A 20,184-nucleotide genomic window follows, 5' to 3' on the forward strand; every position below is an offset into this window, starting at 1 on the left:
GAGGGAGGGAGGGAGGGAGGGAGGGAGGGAGGGAGGGAAAGACTGTGTGTGTGTGCCTGCCTGCCTGCCTGCCTGCCTGACAATGTCTGGCTATGTGGCCCTGTCTGACTTGGTGTTTGGTATTTGTTATGTAGGTCAAGCTGGCCTCAAATTGTGGCAATCCTCCCACCTCAGCTTCCTATGCTGGGACTGCAGGCATGCTCCACTATCCCTGGTTTACTTGTGCCCTGTTAGGCCCCAGCCTGTCCCCACTGCCCCAATGGGGTGCCACTTTCTGCTCTTCTAAATTCACACCAAACAACCCATTTTTTAAAAATATAATAATTTATCCATTTCTGCAAAAAATTAAGGATATGTTTTTCTTACGTGAATATACCAATATCTTATATTTTCATTATTTCATCTTGTTGATACATTTTAAACTTCCACTTTGTTTTTATTTTACTTTAACCATTTTAGATTTTATGTTGTTGAATATAGGTGTACGTGTGATACACACACACACACAGACAAGAGAAAGAAAGAGAATGAGCTAACATAAGCTATTTTTTAGGCATTTATTTATTTTGTTTCACATGTATGAATGTTTTACCTGCATGTCTGTACACTACTTATGTGCCTGGTGCTGTGGAGGTCAGAAGGGGTAGTCAGATCCCCTGGAGCTAGAATTATAGGATGGTTGTAAGCCACCATGTGGGTCCTGGGAATAGAACCTAGGCCCTAAGCCAGAATAAGTGCTCTAAACTGCTGATCCAACTCTCCAGCCCCTTAAAACCTATTCTAAATCAAAACAATACAAATCAGAAATTAATGGTTCCTTTTCTGAAACATATATCTTTCCCCTTTTCTGAAGTGTTTGTGTCACCACCATACGCACGGTGACACACGTGCCTCCCAGCGCTGCGCTGCTTGTTCTGTAGCATGCGGTTAGAGCCTTAGGTGTTTGGTGCGTGGCTAATTGCCACACATGGATCAGTCTGCTGATCATCTGCTTGCCTGTGTTTGGTTTGCCCAGCCAGTGGATTGCTTGCCCCTTCCAGCCGCAGAGAACAGCACACCTCTTCCTGCTGCAGGACTAGTAAATTGTCAGCAGTCAAGCACAGGGCAAGGCAAGGCTGTCTGAGTAGCGAAGATATCCTGCAGAAGCAACTTAGTAATTAATAATAGCTACTGACCACCTCCTCAGAATCTAGTTTCCTTAAAGTTTGCTCTTCAGATGGTTGTACAGTTGCTTGGTGGATCTGGTACTGGCCAAAGAAGCTTCAGTTTTGTTTACATTTTTTTTCCTTAACTGCGTCAGGAACAGAGCAGGCACCTTATTTAATCTTTCTTTGACAAGAGTGGAGGGATGCTGTATTTTTGTCCTGTTTGACTGTTTCTTCTTCTTCTTGGTTTTTTTTTTTTTCTTTTTCTTTTTTTTTGAGACAGGGTTTCTCTATCTAGCCCTAGCTTTGCTGGAACTCATTCTGTAGACCAGGCTGACCTTGAACCCACAGAGATCTACCTGCCTCTGCCTCTGGAGTGTTGGGGTTAAAGGCGTCCACTACCACCACCTGGTTTGACTTGTATCTTTTTATGTTTTGAGAAAATTCGTGTGAGTTATTAATATTTTCTTGATCATAAAATTACAGCTATGTTTAAGATCATCTTGTTTTTATTTTCTTTATATTTATTATATGTAATGAAGCCATACTAGAGAATCAAAAGATAATCTTCTGTACTTACTAAAAAAAACCACACATGCACACATATATGCATACATTTCTCATTTTGAATTTTTTGGTATACTTATTATTTAATTTTCAAAACAAGGGCTGGCATTGTATCTCAGAGTGGCCTAGAGCCTGCTCTGTAACTGGTCTCAAACTTGTAGTATTCTTCCTGCTTCAGTATTACAGGCATGGGTCAACATGCCTGACTTGTTCTTTAGTTTTATTTTTGCAAACAAGCATATAGCATTATCTGTGTGCATAGCATATTGACAGACGCTGGATAATTATTTAGGTAAGAAAACATTCTCTGCTCTGAAGGACATTATTGCTATTTATAGATCATATTATCAATAAGAATCGTTTCTATATTTATACTGTTAAACATATTATTTGTTCCTGTTTAAATTCTTAGCAGATGTAGGCTCCCTACAAAAAGTAATACACAAAAAACTCATATTTAAATTCTGTGTTTTTGCTGTCAGAGAGTGATCTTGGATTTGTGATTTGCCCCATGGCCACTCTGATTTCAATGTGTATTGCATTTAAAAAGGGCAGTTGTTGACAGTCATTGTGCCCTGGGTTTCTTTGTTGTTGGTGACAACTCGTCTTCTCACTGTGTCTTCCTACAGGAGGGATAGCAGTATGCTCCTCAAAAGCATTTCAGAGGTTTTCCTCTAATTATTTTTCTCTTATTCCTCACTGTTTGGTTTCTTAGGCAACGTGGCCTCCTCCAGCGTTTGCTGACGTCTGTGCAGCCTCTCTCCTGCTCCATTCCCACCTTTTCTTGAGTATTTCCCCCCTTCCTCTGCTGCTTTAGAAGCATACCAAAGGAATAGAACATTTTCTTAAATATCTGCTCTGTCCACCACTTAGAAGGACAGGACAGAAAAGAAAGCGCCTTCAGAGGCTAAGACCCTGTCTTTTTTTTCGTTATTTATAATAGCGTTTTAACCAGAAAGAGTTTGTGTTCTCTCCTTAGTTCCCCCTCTCTCCCTTCTTGCCTGCCTTTCCCTCCCCTTTCCCACTCCACTCTCTTCTCTCTTCCCAACCCCTTACTCCCTTCTATCCCCCACCACTACCACCACCCAGCAGGTTTCCACGTGGCCTGTGCTGACCTTGAGGCTTGCCTCGAACTCTGTCCTCCTGTTTCTGTCTCTCTCTAAGTGAGAGTACAGGTTATGCTACCACAGCTGGTTGCTCGGGTTCTTTCTTTCACAGGTTACTAGGTGTAGACAGTGTGAGCTACTGTGGAGCAAAGTCAAGCCAAAGTGACCTCTATCTGTCATTTATCTCTATGTCTGTTTATCTCTCAGGCTACTCTGGAATTATACTGAAATTTTTGTTTTTAAAACTTATGTCAAGTCAGCAGGATGGTTCAGCAGGTTAAAGTACCTGCCACCAAGCTTGACGACCGGTGTCAAGTGATCAAATATTTTTTTTTGTGGCGTGCACACACACGCACACACACACACACACACGCACACACACACTCACACACACACACGCGCACACACACAGACACGCACGTGCACACACACACACACATACACACACACACACTAAATGTTTTGAGACTCGTGTCTGTGGATGCATTTCTACTCCTATGGGGGGGGGGGCAAGCAAAACTGTGCTCCTGTCTGGAAGTCTCCCCTCTATAGGTTTCTTCAATGAATTTGGTTCCCCAGCTCCTGGCAATTTTTGAGGGGGAAGGTGGTTATTTCAGGTGTGTCTTTGAAGGGAGTGACTGGTCCCTGGGCCTCCTGTCTGCCACATGCTCCCAGCACCATGATGCCCAGGCCTATGCGGTTGAGCAGCTAGAAGCCTGCCCTCGTTTATGTCATTCTCAGTTACTTTGGTCACAGTCTGGTGAAAGTGATAATAAGGCCCCTTATGAGACCTCCTGAATCCCAACTTCTTCATCCTTTGGCTTCACTCTACTACCAGCTACTGTTCTGGCTGGAGACGGCCCTTTCTGTTACCTAATGCATAGCCCTTTTAGTTTTTGTTATTTAGTATTAGGCATACATTATGTGTACACTATTGAGACAAGGTCTCTTGCTTTGTAACCAAGAGTGGCCTCAGACTCATAATCCTCCTGCCTCAGCATCTTGAGTGCTAGTATTGTAAATGTAACGGTAAGCCTAGCCTTACCTCATTTTTATAATGTCTTTCCCCATACCCCACTTCGAGTTTCTGACCTTTCTGAATATTTTCTTTTAAAAATTATCATAATCACATTACCTTCAAAATTAATTTTTATATATTGGGATATTGCTAATTTTTTTGTTCATTCTGGAGCCTCATCATTTATTCTGAACTAGGTTTTATTTGTGCCCTTACTGCTGTAATTTCAGGATCAATGTCATCCATGAATCAAAGGGCTCAATTTTGAGAAAGTTATTTATAAGAAACTTTCTGGTTTGAGTATATCATGGCTCTGTATTGAGGTAATATTTTTAATGCATTCTATAAGTTTAGTGAGAATTGGCCCACCTAAGCCAGAGATGAGTTTTGGGAGTATAGCTGAATGTCTGTTGATATTTGTCTCGGCTCACTGTGTCCTTTACATAATGATTATTTGACATCTTCAGCTAGAGAGCAAACTCTTAGCATCTTAATAATCATGTTCAAAAGTACACATTCTTTACTCTGGTTGAGATGGTTTACAAGGATCTCTCTCTCTCTCTGCACGTTAGTCTGTTGCTATGCTAGTTTTATTGCATATTTTCTCTCCTAAAAATAGATGATCTTTATCCAAACCGTAGTTTTTATAAATATTTGCATGTCAAGCAACATTTTTCCTACAACATGGATTTTGTTTGGTGAGTTTTGTTAGAGACGCCAAGAGATCTCCTACTCAATGTTTATTCTCCTCTCTACCTCTGCCCAAGCAAGGATCCAGCGCACTGTCTTATCCATCTGCTGTGGCTCTACTGAGGGGTCATCTTTCTGTTTACTTTTGCTGGGTGGAGCTGACCAATGCTGTTATTGTTATCTTCCACACAAGTTCAACCTTAGCTCTAACCATGTGCGTCCACAATGGGCTACTTTTTATAAAGATAGTACAAATGCGTTTCTCTTTGGTGCTGGTCAGAAGTTTGTGTGAGCTAGTTCAAATGGATAAATCAGGGGTAGCAGGGAAAGGTGGTAAGTTCCTCCCGCACAAACATAGGACTGGAGTTCGCTGTCTCCCACCATCACATGGGTTCTGGCGGCAGACACCTTTACTTGTTGAGCCATCTCACTGGCTCCATCTTAACCACTTTTAACTGTATGCTTCAGAATGTTATGTAAATTCATATTGTGTAATCAAGGTCCAGAACTTTTTTCATCTTGCAAAACAGAAACTGTCCTTCCGTCAGACAGTTCCATCTTCCTTCCCTGGCCACTGACAACTGCCATTGTGTTTTGTTTCTGTGAGTTTAACTGGCAGTTAGAAAAACAATTGTACATCTAGCATCTCTCAGTCATTTATTTTTGAAAACTTTTTGTCTTCATTTCCGGTCGGTAGATTTTTGAGCTCGAGAGGAGAGAAATTCAGTAAAACCAGTAGCCACACTTTGTATTTATAGTTGGACGAGTGTTGGTAATCACCAGCCTTAAATGGGAGCAGATAGGAGGAGGTTGACAGTAGCTAGTGACAAATTCTAAGAGGGCATTTATTACATGCCTGCAGATGGAGGAAACACCTACTGCTTGTATTAAAGAGGCAAGGTGAATCTTAGTGTATGAAGATACACACACATACATACACACACAGACAGAAACAGAGATGGGGATAGTGGACAAAGTTCTTCATGTAGATTTTTCTTTTCAGCTTTAGGTACAAAGCTGGGTCATCTCTGAAAGTTAGAGGTCTGAGTGTGTTTGGATGGCTTAAAGAGGGTGACAAGCTGCACGGTAGCAGCTGAGGCATGGAGAGTGCCATTAGCCCCAAGCCAGTCAGGGCTAGTTAGAGAAACCTTATCTCAAATAAATTAAAAAGAAAACAAAAGTGACAGACTTTGAAATTTCCAGAAAATAGGGTAGCAATGTAGCCAGGTATGTGTATAATCGCAGTACCGATGACAGTGCTAGCTATAACAATAGTAAGAGCAGCAGCAAGCACAGCCGGCCCACCTTCTCTGTGACTAGTGTGGGCCACTTTGCATATTTAGCTTCACCGCAACCTCACGGAAGTTGTTGTTTAGCTGGAGAGAAAACAAGCTGTGAACTTGGGACTCCAATTTCATTCTTTTAGCTTATGTCTGGGCCTTTTCCTCTTTCTGTCCCGTGAATGCCATTGAGACTTTCCCACTTGACTATTGCAAAGGAGAAATTTAGGATATATTTAAAAAAAATAACAGAAAAGGTGAAGAATGGACAGAAAAAGTTTTATATATCTAAAATGTTAATAAGACAACAACAACAAAATAAAAACTAACATTTTTTTTTCCTTCCGTCAGGTGGTTTCAGTAGGTTTCTTGAACAAACGAAATAAGCACAGGACACTCAGACCAGTTACAACCTCCACTGTCCAAACACTTGACCGAAATTATAGGTGGAATTTTTTCCCTAAAACCTGTGTATGGAACACTAGATCAGGGTTCCCATAGTCTTCAGTTTCCATTCAGGGGAAGGTGGAAACCTTTTATCCATAGTTCTATTTGTTGACCATGACTGTGTTATAATATGTATATTTATAATCAGTGGCTTCTCTTTAATGACTCTTTACTACTATTCTTTTTTTAAAATATTTATTTATTTATTATGTATACAATATTCTGTCTGTGTGTATGTCCGCAGGCCAGAAGAGGGCACCAGACCTCATTATAGATGGTTGTGAGCCACCATGTGGTTGCTGGGAATTGAACTTAAGACCTTTGGAAGAGCAGGCAATGCTCTTAACCACTGAGCCATCTCTCCAGCCCTCTTTACTACTATTCTAAATACATGTGTGCTTCAGAAAAAAAGGCTTCTTTTTCTTAAAAATATTTATTTATTTATTTATTTATTATGCATACAATATTCTGTCTGTGTGTATGTCTACAGGCCAGAAGAGGGCACCAGACCTCATTACAGATGGTTGTGAGCCACCATGTGGTTGCCGGGAATTGAACTCAGGACCTTTGGAAGAGCAGGCAATGCTCTTAACCACTGAGCCATCTCTCCAGCCCCAGAAAAAAAAAAGGCTTCTTAGTATCATAAACTTAGGCTTATTTTCTGGTTTGTTTTTATGTGCCATATGTGAAGGTTCTTTTCTGAGAAATGTTTATAAAGCAGATGGAGCTGCAGTGAGCTTCCCTACTGACCAGCGTCCTTATGTCCTGATAGACAGTCACAGTGAGCTTCCCTACTGACCAGCGTCCTTATGTCCCGATAGACAACAGGCACCTTGTTGATTTACAAGTTAACTCCATTAATGAGATCAGTTAAGTTCTAGGCTGTGATTGGCTTATTTGAAGGCCCTTTACCTATGAGGGAGTGCATTACTATTTGTGGGTTAGGTTCACATTATCTTAAATGCACAGTGAGCACTGGCTACTTCTTCCATCCTTTCAAGCAGGTGGTGTCTCACAAGTTAAATGTCCCATAGACTTTCATTTTTCCTTTCCTCTTTTCCCTCACTGTCTTATCTTTTTTCTTCCTTTCTTTTATTATTATTATTATTAATTAATTTTTTTTCAAGATAGGGTTTCTCTGTGTAACAGCATTGACTGTCCTGCAACTTACTCTGTAGATCAACCTGTCCTCGAACTCAAGAGATCCTGCCCTTGCCTCCTGAGTGCAGGGATTAAAGGCATGCACTACCATCACCTGACATCACCATCATCATCATCATCATCATCATCATCATCATCATTATTATTATTATTTTGTTGGTTTGAAACAGGGTCCCACTACGGAGCTCTGGTTGACCTAGAATTTATTATGGAGACCAAGATAACCCTTAAGTCATTATATAGGTGAGAATGACCATGAACTTAGGATCCTCTTGCCTCTCTCTACCTCCGAAGTGCAAGAGTTAAAGTTGTTCACCACCACCCCAGCTTGCACTTGCTTTTGACTTTGTTATGATGTCTGTCATTTTGTCTTTAGCACAGAGAAACTAAATATGGGGCTGGAGAGATGACTCAGAGGGTAAGAGTACTGGTTGCTCTTCCAGAGAACCTGGGTTCAATTCTCAGCACCCAAATGACAACTCTCAACTGTCTGTAACTCTAGTTCTAGGGGATCTGATGCCCTCTTCTGACCTCATCAGACACCAGGCTTGCATGTGGTGCACAGACATGCAGGCACAATACTCATACACATCAAATAATAAAATAACTAAAAAGTAATTATTAGGTATAATGTGAAATACAGTACAGACAAATTTCATTAGCACCTAAATACAAAACTGTCATGTAATGGAAACTTGTTCCAGACTGTGCACATGTACACACTCTTCCAAAAAGATACTTTTGAAGTTTTGCTTTGGAGACAGATTGAGAGTAAATGAGAAGACGTTTTCTTAGGTCCCCTTTAGGAGAGTAGTCCCTGTTCTTGGGAGTCTGTGTCCACAGAGGTCCTAGACTAGGAGAGTATGGCAAGGTGACGCTTTCTTAAGTTTTGTACCCAAAGCTAATAACTTTTTAAAATCCTGAGAAGAAACTGCCGATTTCATCATGGCCCTGCTATTTTGTTGCTCTAGAGTGAAGGGTGATCTCAGAGGATTTGAAAGCCTGCCCTGGGATGTGTGTGACACGTGCCCTTTTTCTGATTTCTTTTTCTTTGACAGCACAAGACACTTTTGAAACTGTCCATACCCTAAACTAGTGAATCCAGATCAGCACACACAACAACCATGTTTCCCCAGCCACATGCTTTGCTGAGCTTTCTGATCTGGGTTTCAGAGTTTATACAGAGCAAACTCTAACATCTGCCAAATTCTGTTGGGATGTGGAAGGGAGTGGAACAGTCTGGAATCTGGAAGTGCATGCTGCCTTTACGGTAAATTGCAGTTGGGAATTTGCTTGCATGTGGATTTTCCCTTCGTGCACCACTGTGATATTTAGCGGGCTAAGCTGGAAAGATCACTCTGCAGGAGATGGAGAACACTGAGTGGCCTGTTGTGTTGTTTCCTGCTAGTGCCAGCTAGTAGCCATAACCTCCATTTCCCCTGTGGGCTATGGGTTTGGTTGTTGACCTTTAGGAATATAGTGATTTCTATCCGTAACTTTCAGCATGCGGAAGAGATCATGGTTGATTGCATATAAAAACCTTCAGTAAGCCGGGCGGTGGTGGCACATGCCTTTAGTCACCAGCACCCGGGAGGCAGAGGCAGGTGGGTCTCTGTGAATTCCAGGCCAGCCTGGTCTACAGAGCTAGTTCCAAGATAGCCAAGACTACCCAAAGGAACCCCATCTTGAAAAACAAAAAACAAAAACAAAGAAAATCCTCTGGTAAAATAATTAGATTTTTTTTTCCCTGTATATCATCCTCCCTGAGTAGGAAACATGCTAACCCATACGTTCAAGTTCAGTGGTTGGAAACTTAGAAATTAAGTATCTTTCCCTTTCTCATCTTGAAACAAACAAGACTTTCTTAGTTTGTTGACTGATTTTTAGGTCAGAAGTTGAGACACTGTTTTTGCTTGTCTGTAGCTGGTTAAGAGCTTTAGCGCAAGACACCCTTTTTTTTTCCATATGGTAATGTGAGACCAGGGAATTAGACACAGACCTGACCTACTTTGGAAGAACTGGAGGACAAAGAAAACCCAAACTTGCTTCATATTTTGGTTGAAAAGCAGAGGTTTGGGAATTGGAAGACCAGAGTTTCCTGCGTCTTGTCTCTTCCAGGATTCCAACCAGTCTAGTCTGCCCCCTCCATGCACTGGAAGTTCCCCTGCATGTGCTGCTTGTAGATGAAGCCGTTGGGTGTTTGCTGATCTGGAACTCTTTGGCTGTTTCCCCAATGGCACTATGGCTTTGAAATGAGGGTGAAAGAACACTTTAAAATGTTTTTATTGTTCATTATTCTTTTTTAATGTGTTTACTTGTATGAATAAGTCAACCTTTCTTTTTTCTAAGAAGCAGTTGGGACAGAAACATACATCGTTCATTATACATATTAATGAACTGATTAGAATAGTAGTTACCTAGTTGACTGCTGTGGCTGCTTAGGAATTGTGATTCTCTTTTCCCCTTAGTTTAATTATTCATCTAATTATAATTTTATTATCAACAAGTTTTTTTGTTGTTGCTTTTTTGAGATCAGCTTTCTCTGTGTCTGTCCTGGAACTTACTATGGATACCAGGGTTGAACTCAGAGAGATCTCCTTGCCTCTGCCTTATGAGTCACAGGTGTGATTAAAAGTGTGAGATAACCTTCTCCAGCTTTACTTGCCATTTTCAGTAGCGTATCTCTGGTAGTCCTGTTTGGTCTTGGACTTACTCAACTCTCTAGTGTTAGCCCCCGAGTAGTGGTGTTACAGACTGTACCATCACATTTGCTCCCTGGAATAATTAGTTGGCTGACTGACTTAGAAAGTACTCAGAATTGAATCCTTCTACTTATGAATGCTAGTCAAGTGCCCTACCCCCGAGCTCCTATTCCTTGAATATACCTCTCTTGACTATATCTCTAAACTTCAGAAATTGTAAGTTTCTCTGGCTATGTGTGAGTGTTTAACCTGCATGTGTTTACGCGTCCCGTGTGTGAGAGCATCTGATCCCCGGAATCTGGAGTTACAGATGATGTGAGAAGTTAAGTGGATCCTGGGAACAGAACCCACGTCCTCTGCAAAAACTTTTAATCACTGAGCCATCTCTCCAGCCTCCTCCTACTTGGTTTCTGTGGGGTTATCTGTGGTCTGTCACTTCTCTAACCCAGTACCAACATAAATGCATATTATAGGTCTCCTTGGCAATGAAAATGAACTAAGAGTCCTATTTGATTTAGAACTAGCATTGTCCTAAAACATAAGGAAGAACTAATAGATGGTATAACTGATTTTTTTTTTGCTAAATTGTAGATGCTTTAATTTTTTACATCATTGTTACTAGCTATATTCAATATTTTACTTATCAGCCTGCAGTTTTGATAATTCTTTTTTTAAACATAGTTCTTTATTGATTCTTTGGAAATTTCACATCACGCGCCCCAATCCCGCTCACCTCTCAGTCCCTCCACATCTGCACCTCAGTGATAATTCTCTAAGTTAAGTCATTGGTGCTTCTTTAGCAGCTGTCTGAGATTCTAGGCTTAGACTTTAGTGGAAAACCAGCTTTTGGGAGGTGTGTAGTCTGCTAAGGGGAAGCCTTCGATGCTAACATTCAGTTAATGTACCTGTTTCCACTGTGATGCGAGTCTAATTTATATAATAGTGTTACCACTTAGCAGGTTTCTTTGTGGAAGTGTTTTTTTCTTTTTATCTCAGTGTCCTTCCTTATCTTTAAAATAAATATCAGAAAATTGAGAATTAATTAATTAATGTTTCCTGGATTTTCCAGGAATTGACTTAGGTTACATAAATGGCACCATTCTCCGCATGAAATGCTAATATTTGTTTTGGGAATGAAGTTAACTTTACTTGAAAAACTTGATTATGAAAAATTGGGGGAATGCAAAATGTTGCCCCATAGCGTTATGCTTTTGCTGGAGTTCTAGAAGTTCATTGTCTGCTGGCCATGGTAATACGCAGCTGTGAGAAGGAGAACTACTTAGAAGGTGGTTGTTTCCTGCTCATCATGGGCTCAAGGAGGCTGGCTTTTCAGCTTTCGGCTTCACAGGACCAGCCCAGTCTCACAGCCATCCACATGGGGAGCGTCTGGTTAGACAGTGATCTACTGTAGCATCTACATGTGCATGCTGTGAGACCTTCAGAAATGAGGAGGATAATTGGGAAATACCTATCAAAAAAAAAAAGAAGGAATTTAAAAGTTTTCAAACTGTTTTTGTGTTTCCTTGGTCCACTGAGGCTTGTGTCCTTGTATTTAGGCTGTGATCTTAGGTCTTGGGGTATATTAATTAATATATTGAGAGGGTTTAACATGTGAGCCATTGTTTGGTTCTCCAAGAGGAGCCTTGCTGTTGTATGGTTGCCAGGATAGCTGTCCTGTATGACAAATCACCACAGGGTAGGTTTGAGAAAATTAAGTCATGGTGGTTGGGTTTACGCAGCTTTCAGCTAGACTTTAAGAAACCTGCATTCCAGGACCTGTATCTTACCTCCTGAACGGTGTCCGGGCTCTTTGACTAATGCCATCCATGGGAAGAGCATGCCCTTCTGTGTTATTTTTACCTGTGAGTTGGCACTCCAGGAAGAGTAGCATGTATTTCATTAAAAAGATTTACCTTGAACTTAATTCAGCTTTCTGCTTCCTCCCAACCTCATTTCAGAGCACACCGCCAAGTTCTCCACATGTTTAATCTTTCTTCTTTGGGGCTAAAGTTGAATCTCTTAGCTCATTTTCCCACTGTGACATTAAATTCTTCTTTGGCCTGAAAGAGTCTTGTTTTTCTTTCATTTTGGAGTCTCCTTAACACAGGCTCTTTTCCTCCTGCTCCTCTCGTGCACACTGGGCCTGGGCTGCCACTCGGAGCTGATAGGACTTTCTTGTCACCTCATCTCACTTTTACCCTCCCTCTACTTCCCCATCCTTAACCTTTGCAAAGATCTCTTGGAGAGGGGTCCAGACTCAGTGGTAGAGCCCTTGCCTTGCAGACAGGAGGCCCTGGGCTCTATCTAAGTACCTTCTGTTTGCCTTCCACTCTTTAGTCCCCTTCCCCCTTCTCTGCGTTAGGGCTGCAGAATGCCCTGGTTCTCCACCAATGAACCACGTCAGCCAGGACATCTGTGCCAGCGGCGCCTGAGCCCTTGAATTGAGCCTTTGGTGCCTGCCAGCCTCAACATCTCCCTTCAAGACTCTCGCTGCTTGTTAATCTAAAGTAAATACCAGAAGATGGAAAATTGGATTCTGATACTTACCTGTCCTTCATTTTTATTGTCAACTCCGTCTTTTCTTCTACTCATTTCTTTTTAAAAGTATCTTTTTGTCCAGACCATGTAAATGGTAAGCCCACAGACCACGGGTTATTTTATATTTACACACTATGAGTGTACAACACATTGTTGGTACTTTGTAAATACTGGTTAGCCACAGTAATACTTGTGTCAGTGTGTCTGAGCGAGTTACCTGTAATAGTGAGGATAATTGTAGGGCTTCTGCCTTCTGAAATGGTAAATGGTAACCACATGGAAAAGATTGGAACTGAATAATCATTTTCTTTTTATCTTTGAAGGTTTCCCTTCGCTGTTGTGAATAATCACCAAAATTTTTCCTTTGTTTCAGATGCCACTTATTATTATGCCTAAACTACTACATTCCAGCTTATGAATGCTTCCAAAAATAAGTTTCATGGTATATTTGACCACTTTGAATAAATTTCCTATTCATTATCCTGCAGAAATCCTAAATGAATGTACTATTTTGGATTTACCATTCAGGAAAGTCCAGTAAAGTATAGAAGAATGGAAACTCCGCTGTGTACCTCTAAATGCTATATGTTTTAGAGAACAGCTAACCTCATCCTTTATAGTTCTTTGAAAGTTGCCTTCTCCTTGTGGGCCATGTTGAATTCTCCCGTGTGGAACTGGCTCATACTCTCGCACCCTTGCTATTAAGCTTGCCAGCTGCACATTTTCCAAGAAGCGGCTGTGACGGGTGCGTAAATGACAGAAGAGTCATTTCTGTTCAGATGTTCAGCTTTCCCTTACCGCACTTCTTGGATTTTCTATTTGTATAAAACTAAAATATGGACTTCAACTAAGAAGTTGGTTTGAGTACAGAGGTTAGGCTTGTCCCAGGAATGTGGCCAGCCTATATCCTGACTCTGGCCATGTGACACAGTATTAATCATGGCCACTTAGTGCCTGCCAGGTTTGGCAAAGACTTCAGCTTGTGAAGTTTCTGGTTTCTTTAAGTTGTTTCCCCAGTGGTCACTCCATTTTGTAGTTGGGTTGAAGAGAAATCTTTGTTTCTTTTTCATCAAGGCTGATTAGAAAGGTTTTACAAACCGGGTGGTGGTGGCACATGCCTTTAATCCCAGCACTTGGGAGGCAGAGGCAGGCGGATCTCTGTGAGTTCGAGACCAGCCTGATCTACAAGAGCTAGTTCCAGGACAGGCTCTAAAACCACAAAGAAACCCTGTCTCGAAAAACCAAAAAAAAAAAAAAAAAAAAAAAAACTTGAAAAAAGAAAGGTTTTACAATTCCTTTTCTAGGCTGGTAGTCCCAAATTGTATCTATAAAGAATTAAACCCTACCCGGGAAAAAGTGACTAGTTTTTCCGTTTCCCCAAAGACGGATCTGGTCTAGATGTGCAGAGGAGCGACGAATCTGCTGCATCTGATGATGCCGTAGTGTTAGCTCTCGGCTGACCCGGGGCTGGCAGGGCTTCCAAGACGCTGTCCTTGGGTCCCCAGGAAAAAAAAATGTCTTCATAAAAATCCCTTCTTTTCATTTTTCAGTCTTATCCTACACAATTATAAAATGAAGATTTCCAGAGAAGACTGGCCTGTGACTAATTGTTTGTGCCCATGGTTAAGGGAATATGTATTATACATACATCTTTTAAATGTTGGTTTTAATTTCTAGTTTTAATTTGATTTCTAAGTGAATAGGCACAGTATATTATGTATATAACAAAGCTTCTTTGAAGTTTGGCGATAATTTTTTTCCTTTTGGCAATAACACTATGCCTGTCTCATTTGGTGAGAGGGTCTCACTGTGTAGCCCTGGCTGGCCTAGAACTCATTACGTAGAGCAGGCTGGGCTCAGACTTGCAATTATCCTTCTGTCTCTGCTTCCTTAGTGCTGGGATTATAGATGTGCACCACTGTGCCTGGCTTCCCTCAGTGATTTAAGTCCTGACACCTGAAAGCTTGAGAGCTGCTGTTTTAGGGTATTCCTCCATTCTCTCTGGAAACCCTTAGAATGGCCACCAAGGAACGTGCGCAGTGCATCACAGCCAGACACTCAGCAGACATTTTCTCAGTAGGGTTCAAATGAGCGGGTAGGATCCGAATCTAGAAACCCTCCAAAGCAGCGTTTGAACATTGACTGCCTTGGACCTTGGGCCAACTCTCTGTGACATGCCTAGTGGAGTCTCTTGGGAATCATTTTAGTAGAATGTCTCCTATAGATTAGTTAGCATTTGATATCATCTAGACTAGTGTATCCATTAGAATGGGGAGTGTACAGTAGATTTAAATTGTTCTTCTCCCGTCTTTTCTTGTGATATAGGAAATTGCACCACGGCCTTGTTTTTGTCACACAAACCTTCTGCCATTGGGTTGCATTCCCAGACCTCCTTATAATTTTTATTTTGAGAAAGAGCCTCACTAATTTGTATTTTATTTTATACTTTTTTTTTTTTTTTTTTTGAGAAAGGGCCCATGGAATTGTGATCCTCCTGGCTCAGTCTCCCAAGTAGCTAGAATTGCATGCCTATGGTGTACCAAGCTTGGCAATGGTCACATTTCTAAAAAGTTAAAAGAATCAAGTAAATTTGAGTTGTATGTTCTGTTTAACTTAATATCTAAAGTCTTATTGCCACATGTAATAGATTGGTGAGTTTCTAGTCCTTTGGTAATGATAATGTGATAAATGGTATATATTTTGTATCTCCACTGTATGCACTGGCTACCTTCAAATGATGAGTAGCCACATGTGGCTGGTGGCTTCTGTTCAGGGCTAAACAGAGCTAGACCATTCAGTAATTCTAGAGCTGAGTTGAGAACTAACTAGAGTAGCTAAGATTTGTCCTAGAAGCAGACAAAAGAATTTGCTTCCATGTTAACACAAAAACATGGGTCCACTGAGAAAATTCTCACTGGCAGAAATTCACCTCCCTGAGTTTTAAGACACTAAAATAAGAGAAACAGCTTTTTCCCTTAATAAAAAAATTCCCCTCTCTAGAGCATGGGTGCTCCTCTTAGAAGCATCCCTGCCCCCACCCCCAGCTATGCCTGTATCTGCAGACTGGTCTAAGGGACTACGCTTTCTCTTTGTGGAGGAAGTTTTGAGTTTTCCTCCGACATGATGTCTTTTAAAGCTGTATCTTTGTCATAGCAATTCACTGAAACCCCCACCAGGGGTTTTTGCTGGGGAATGTGATGGGGAAAGGTGGTTGGCTTTGAGCTTAGCCCTGAAACTCATTGGTTTGCATTCTGCCACCATATCTTCCCTCAGACTGTGCTGTCCAAATATGCAAGAGAATGAATTGCTCTGGGGCGAGAAACCACTAGGTTCCCCTCTTCATTCTGTATGCACATTACTGTGTTGCAAAGCTGAGGTAAGAGTTAAGGTGACTGTGGTTTCAGAAGTGAGAACTAGGCGGTAATGGCTCCCCCTCTAAAGTGCGTACGAAAGCTCTGACTTGGGCATGAGCTGAATTTAATCTTTTTCTTACCAGATGCCAATTTAAAAAGAATTCATTGAAGGGAAATATGTTGCAGAAGGAAAAATTTCACAATCTGTATCTACTTAGCAACATATTTGATGTGATGCCATGTTTAATTAATATTAGAGCGTCAATCCACAAAGTCATATTCTCTGCAAGAGAAGAGGGTTCTGTGTAGGACAGGCCGACCCAGGGAAGACACAGATTGTGCACTGTGTCAGCGTTCCTTCGCGTTAATAGTTTTCACATGCACATGTGAGCGTATGACTTACAGACATCCGGCTCCAGTCTCGAAAATCATACTTTGAGCTTTTGGAGAGATCGCTCAGCAGATAAGAGCACTGACTGCTCTTTCAATTCCCAAGGTTTTCAGGACTCAGGTCCAATTCCCAGCGCCTACAGAGCAGCTCACAGCCATCTGTAACTGTCATCATGAGGATCCAACTCCCTCTTTTGGTGTCGAGAACATCAGCTTGTACATGGTGCACAGACATACATCCAGACCAAATACCCGTGTATATATACACACATACACACAATATACTCTTTGGAAATTCGTCTAGTTACCTGCAGCTTTACTTTTGTTATAGACACAATAAAGCAGTTCATGTGTACTTTAAGCTAAATTATGTAGCCCCCAATAGTCTGTAGCTGTGAGAAATCCTTGTTCATTAAACTGTTCGGGTGTCTCAAAACAACCCTGCTTGCGTGCCATCCCCTGCTCTCTGACTTCACGCCCTTCTGTTGTTCCTCCTCCTGCTCTTTAGAACCCCTCCTTTTCCCGCTTACAGCTAGGGCTGTTCATGTGGCTCAGGAACATGTTGGGACCAGCAGGTTTGCGATTGTCCAGCAGTTCTTGAGTGCTCCAAGGCTGGTGCTCCTTAGTAAGGAGGATCAGGAGAGCCAGGCCTGCTGTGAAGTGCACAGTGCTCTCTGAGGCACAGCCCTCAGGTTAGGCCTTGCTGTGTCTTCCATCCTGTGGTTCAGAGTGACTTTCCTGAATGGAATTCATTTTTCCCCCAGCTCTGTTCCTTTTATATTCTTTCCACATCATCTGGCAGCAGGTCAGGCAGCTCTGAATATTGCCCACAGATTGTTAGCTAGTTTACTTTTGGCCCCTGGCTTGTCCTTTGACGGAGGAATTGATGTTTTAGATTCAGAATTATGTTGCTTAGTGAAGCCAGTCTAATCCATGACTTGGATTGCTCAAACTTTAATAGGGCTAGATTCCAGAAATTTTGAAATAACCTCACTACCTATATACAGTAGATCCTCTTTAACCCCCCCCCCCCTTATCTGTAGGTGATAGGTTTCAAGACACAGAGGGGGCGCCTGGAGCCTTCTTCCTTACTAATAAAATAGTGTAGGAAATTTATGTAACTATACTCTTTATCTTGAAATCTGATTGTACTGTAGGTCTTAGCAGCTATAGTAATGATTTTTTTTTTTTTTTTTTTTTTTTTTTTTTTTTTTTTTTTGGTGACAGGGTTTCTCTGTAGCTTTGGAGCCTGTCCTGAAACTAGCTTTTGTAGACCAGGCTGGCCTCACTCTCCCAGTCCTCTAGCCTGAGCAGGATTATAGGCATGTATCATCATGTCAGGTTCTTTCTAATTATGGGGAGAAAGTGAAGGAAGCACCTTCCAACTGCCTTTTGTTATGTCAGAACTGCTGGGTTGCTAGCATTGCTGCTCTTGTATTTTGGGGCACTTGGATCAGTAAAACAAGGGCTGCCTGAGCCTGAGCAGAGTGCTGCTGCAGCAGCCAATCTGATAACGGAGTTGGTGACAGAGTAATGGGAGGGTAGCAGTACAGCATATGTGCTGCGTGGAGAGATGATTTATGCCCCCAGCAGGACAGAGCTGGTTGTACATAACTCCTCAAGCTTCGTAGTGTTGTGTGGTTTAAAACCTATGCATTGCTTATTTCTGTACTTTTCTGTTTACTATTTCGAGATTGTGGTTAGTTGGTACCTGAAGCTAGAGAGCATGAAACTGGGGTTAGGTTGGTTGGTGCCAGTCTCGTCTGTGTCTGTCATGCGTCAGGCACTCTTACACAGGTTGCATGCATGACCTTAGTTAACAGGGGCCCTTCAGAGAAGTTCCTGCCCCTGTGTCCACATTTTACAAAGCCAGAGCTACAAGAACTAAAATAACTTGCTCAATGTTCCCAACTTTTTAATTCAAGCAACTTGGTTTCTTTTTGTTCTTGCTTGTGATCCTATATCCAGTGCTGGGCAAAGCTTCACCTTTTGGTGTTTCGTGGAGTCTTTGTCTCACTTGTTTGCCTGAGGAGCAGAGAGAGTTTGACACTGTGAAGGTGTTCTCTAAAAGAGGCACTGTTTGTCATGACACTGTTTGGGGAGCTGCCCCAAGAGATCTGCTCTGCCAGAGGCAGATCCTAGGCCAGCTGGTGGAGTTATACCTGTGGTTTGGCAAGTAACCAGTAGACATGCCTGCCAGTGGCCAAAAGTCGTACTTCTCAGGAATTTGAGATGAAAAGAGCTGCCAGGATTGTGAGTGATTCTGTTCCTCCATGTTAAAGACCCCATCACCACCTCCTACATTGTATATAGAGTGCGATGTAGAAAGACCTCTCAAAAACATGGAAAAAAATTTAGTGGATTGAAACAAAGTGTGCCATCTCTCATTCCACCTTAAAATGTCTATGCTGTGCCACATGGTGAGTCACTCATGGCATCTCACTCATATCAGGGGCTGATGTAAAGGATTGCCTTTGAGACCAGCCTTGGCTACATTGCAAGGCTGTCTCAAGAAACTATGTGTTGCCAGGTATCTTCAGAATAATGGGTCAGATAGAAAAAGGGGTTGTACTGGGGTGTTTGGGGATTATAGATCTTCAGCCCCATATGGTGTCAATGTTAAGGATTTCTCTCCAAGGGCAGGCCACACAGACCTGCCACACACTTGTTAACAACTAAATGTTGGGCTCACGGCTTACTCTCTGTGCCTTAGTTTCCATATTAATAAAAGAAGGTTCACAGTCATGTGAGTGTCGTGAGGCTGAGGGGCCTTGTACATGTAAGGCAGTACAAGCTATGACTGGCAGATACAGCTGCCGCCACCTGCACCCTGTTTGGCCTCCTCCTGGTGGCCCTTTACCGACATCTCAGACCTGTCACACATGCTTTGTCTTCATAAGAAGTCCCGCCCTCTGCGCATGGAAGTGTGATTTGAGCCAGCTGTGGCCATATCTCTGCAGTAATAATTGTTCTGTCCTGGGCATTTACTGTGTAGGCTGTTTCAGAATTGCAGAAGACATATCAGTTCTTGGAGTCTTTGAATCAACTTGCTTGGAATCCATTTCCTGTCTTCTAAAAAGAATTAGAAAATTTTCTTCCTTGACATCCTGCAAACACATTGCTAGCAGTTTGTGTTTTATTATTTAATGGCTTAAAGTGGATTTAGTTTTTTTGAATAAACTCCTTTTAATAACGCAGCCATACATTTTCTTCCTCTGTTGCCAGGTTGCCATTAAAATCATAGATAAGACCCAGCTGGATGAAGAAAACTTGAAGAAGATTTTCCGGGAAGTTCAGATCATGAAGATGCTTTGCCATCCCCATATCATCAGGCTCTACCAGGTAGGAGGCCCGCAGCCACAGAGCCAGGACAGCCTGCTGGTCCAGGGCTGCTGTTGAGAAGATGTGGGTGCAGGGAATGTTTGTATGGTCATCTTAGCATCGCCCCACCCTTTTTTCCTACCCTCGTTGTTCCCCTGGCTGTTTCCTGGGGAGCTCCTCCTGTCCCCTTGCAGGACCTTTGCATCTGTGCTTTGATTCTCCCCAAGCATTACACAGAATGAGAGAGACTAAGGCTGAAACATTTCCTTGTTTGTATCAGAGTTCTTCAAGCAGCATGGAAACTCAAAGGGAACAGAGAACACGTTGTCTCCTCATGTGATTATTTAAAATTATGAGTTATGGTGGTGAAGGATATCTTAAGAATGACTTCTTGTCTTAATCAAAACCCCTGTCTTCTGCCCTTTTCTAGAAAGTACTGGGCTTAGTTCTCCAAGCCATCCTTAAT

At 41.9% G+C, this 20,184-nt stretch overlaps 1 protein-coding gene across 3 annotated transcripts in view; it reads left to right on the plus strand.

Annotated features, from left to right (window-relative positions):
- Window positions 1-20,184, plus strand: part of Sik3 (SIK family kinase 3) — a 214,056-nt gene that overhangs the window by 90,424 nt on the left and 103,448 nt on the right. For all 3 annotated transcript variants that reach the window (XM_041638696.1, XM_041638695.1, XM_041638697.1), the window contains exon 2: window positions 19,623-19,739. In XM_041638696.1, coding sequence (XP_041494630.1) covers window positions 19,623-19,739 — 117 coding nt within the window. The remainder of the gene's footprint in view (window positions 1-19,622; window positions 19,740-20,184) is intronic.

Source organism: Microtus oregoni, unplaced genomic scaffold (assembly GCF_018167655.1).
Source record: "Microtus oregoni isolate MIOR12 unplaced genomic scaffold, Mior012 000055F_ref0000237, whole genome shotgun sequence".
Lineage (NCBI taxonomy): Eukaryota > Metazoa > Chordata > Mammalia > Rodentia > Cricetidae > Microtus > Microtus oregoni.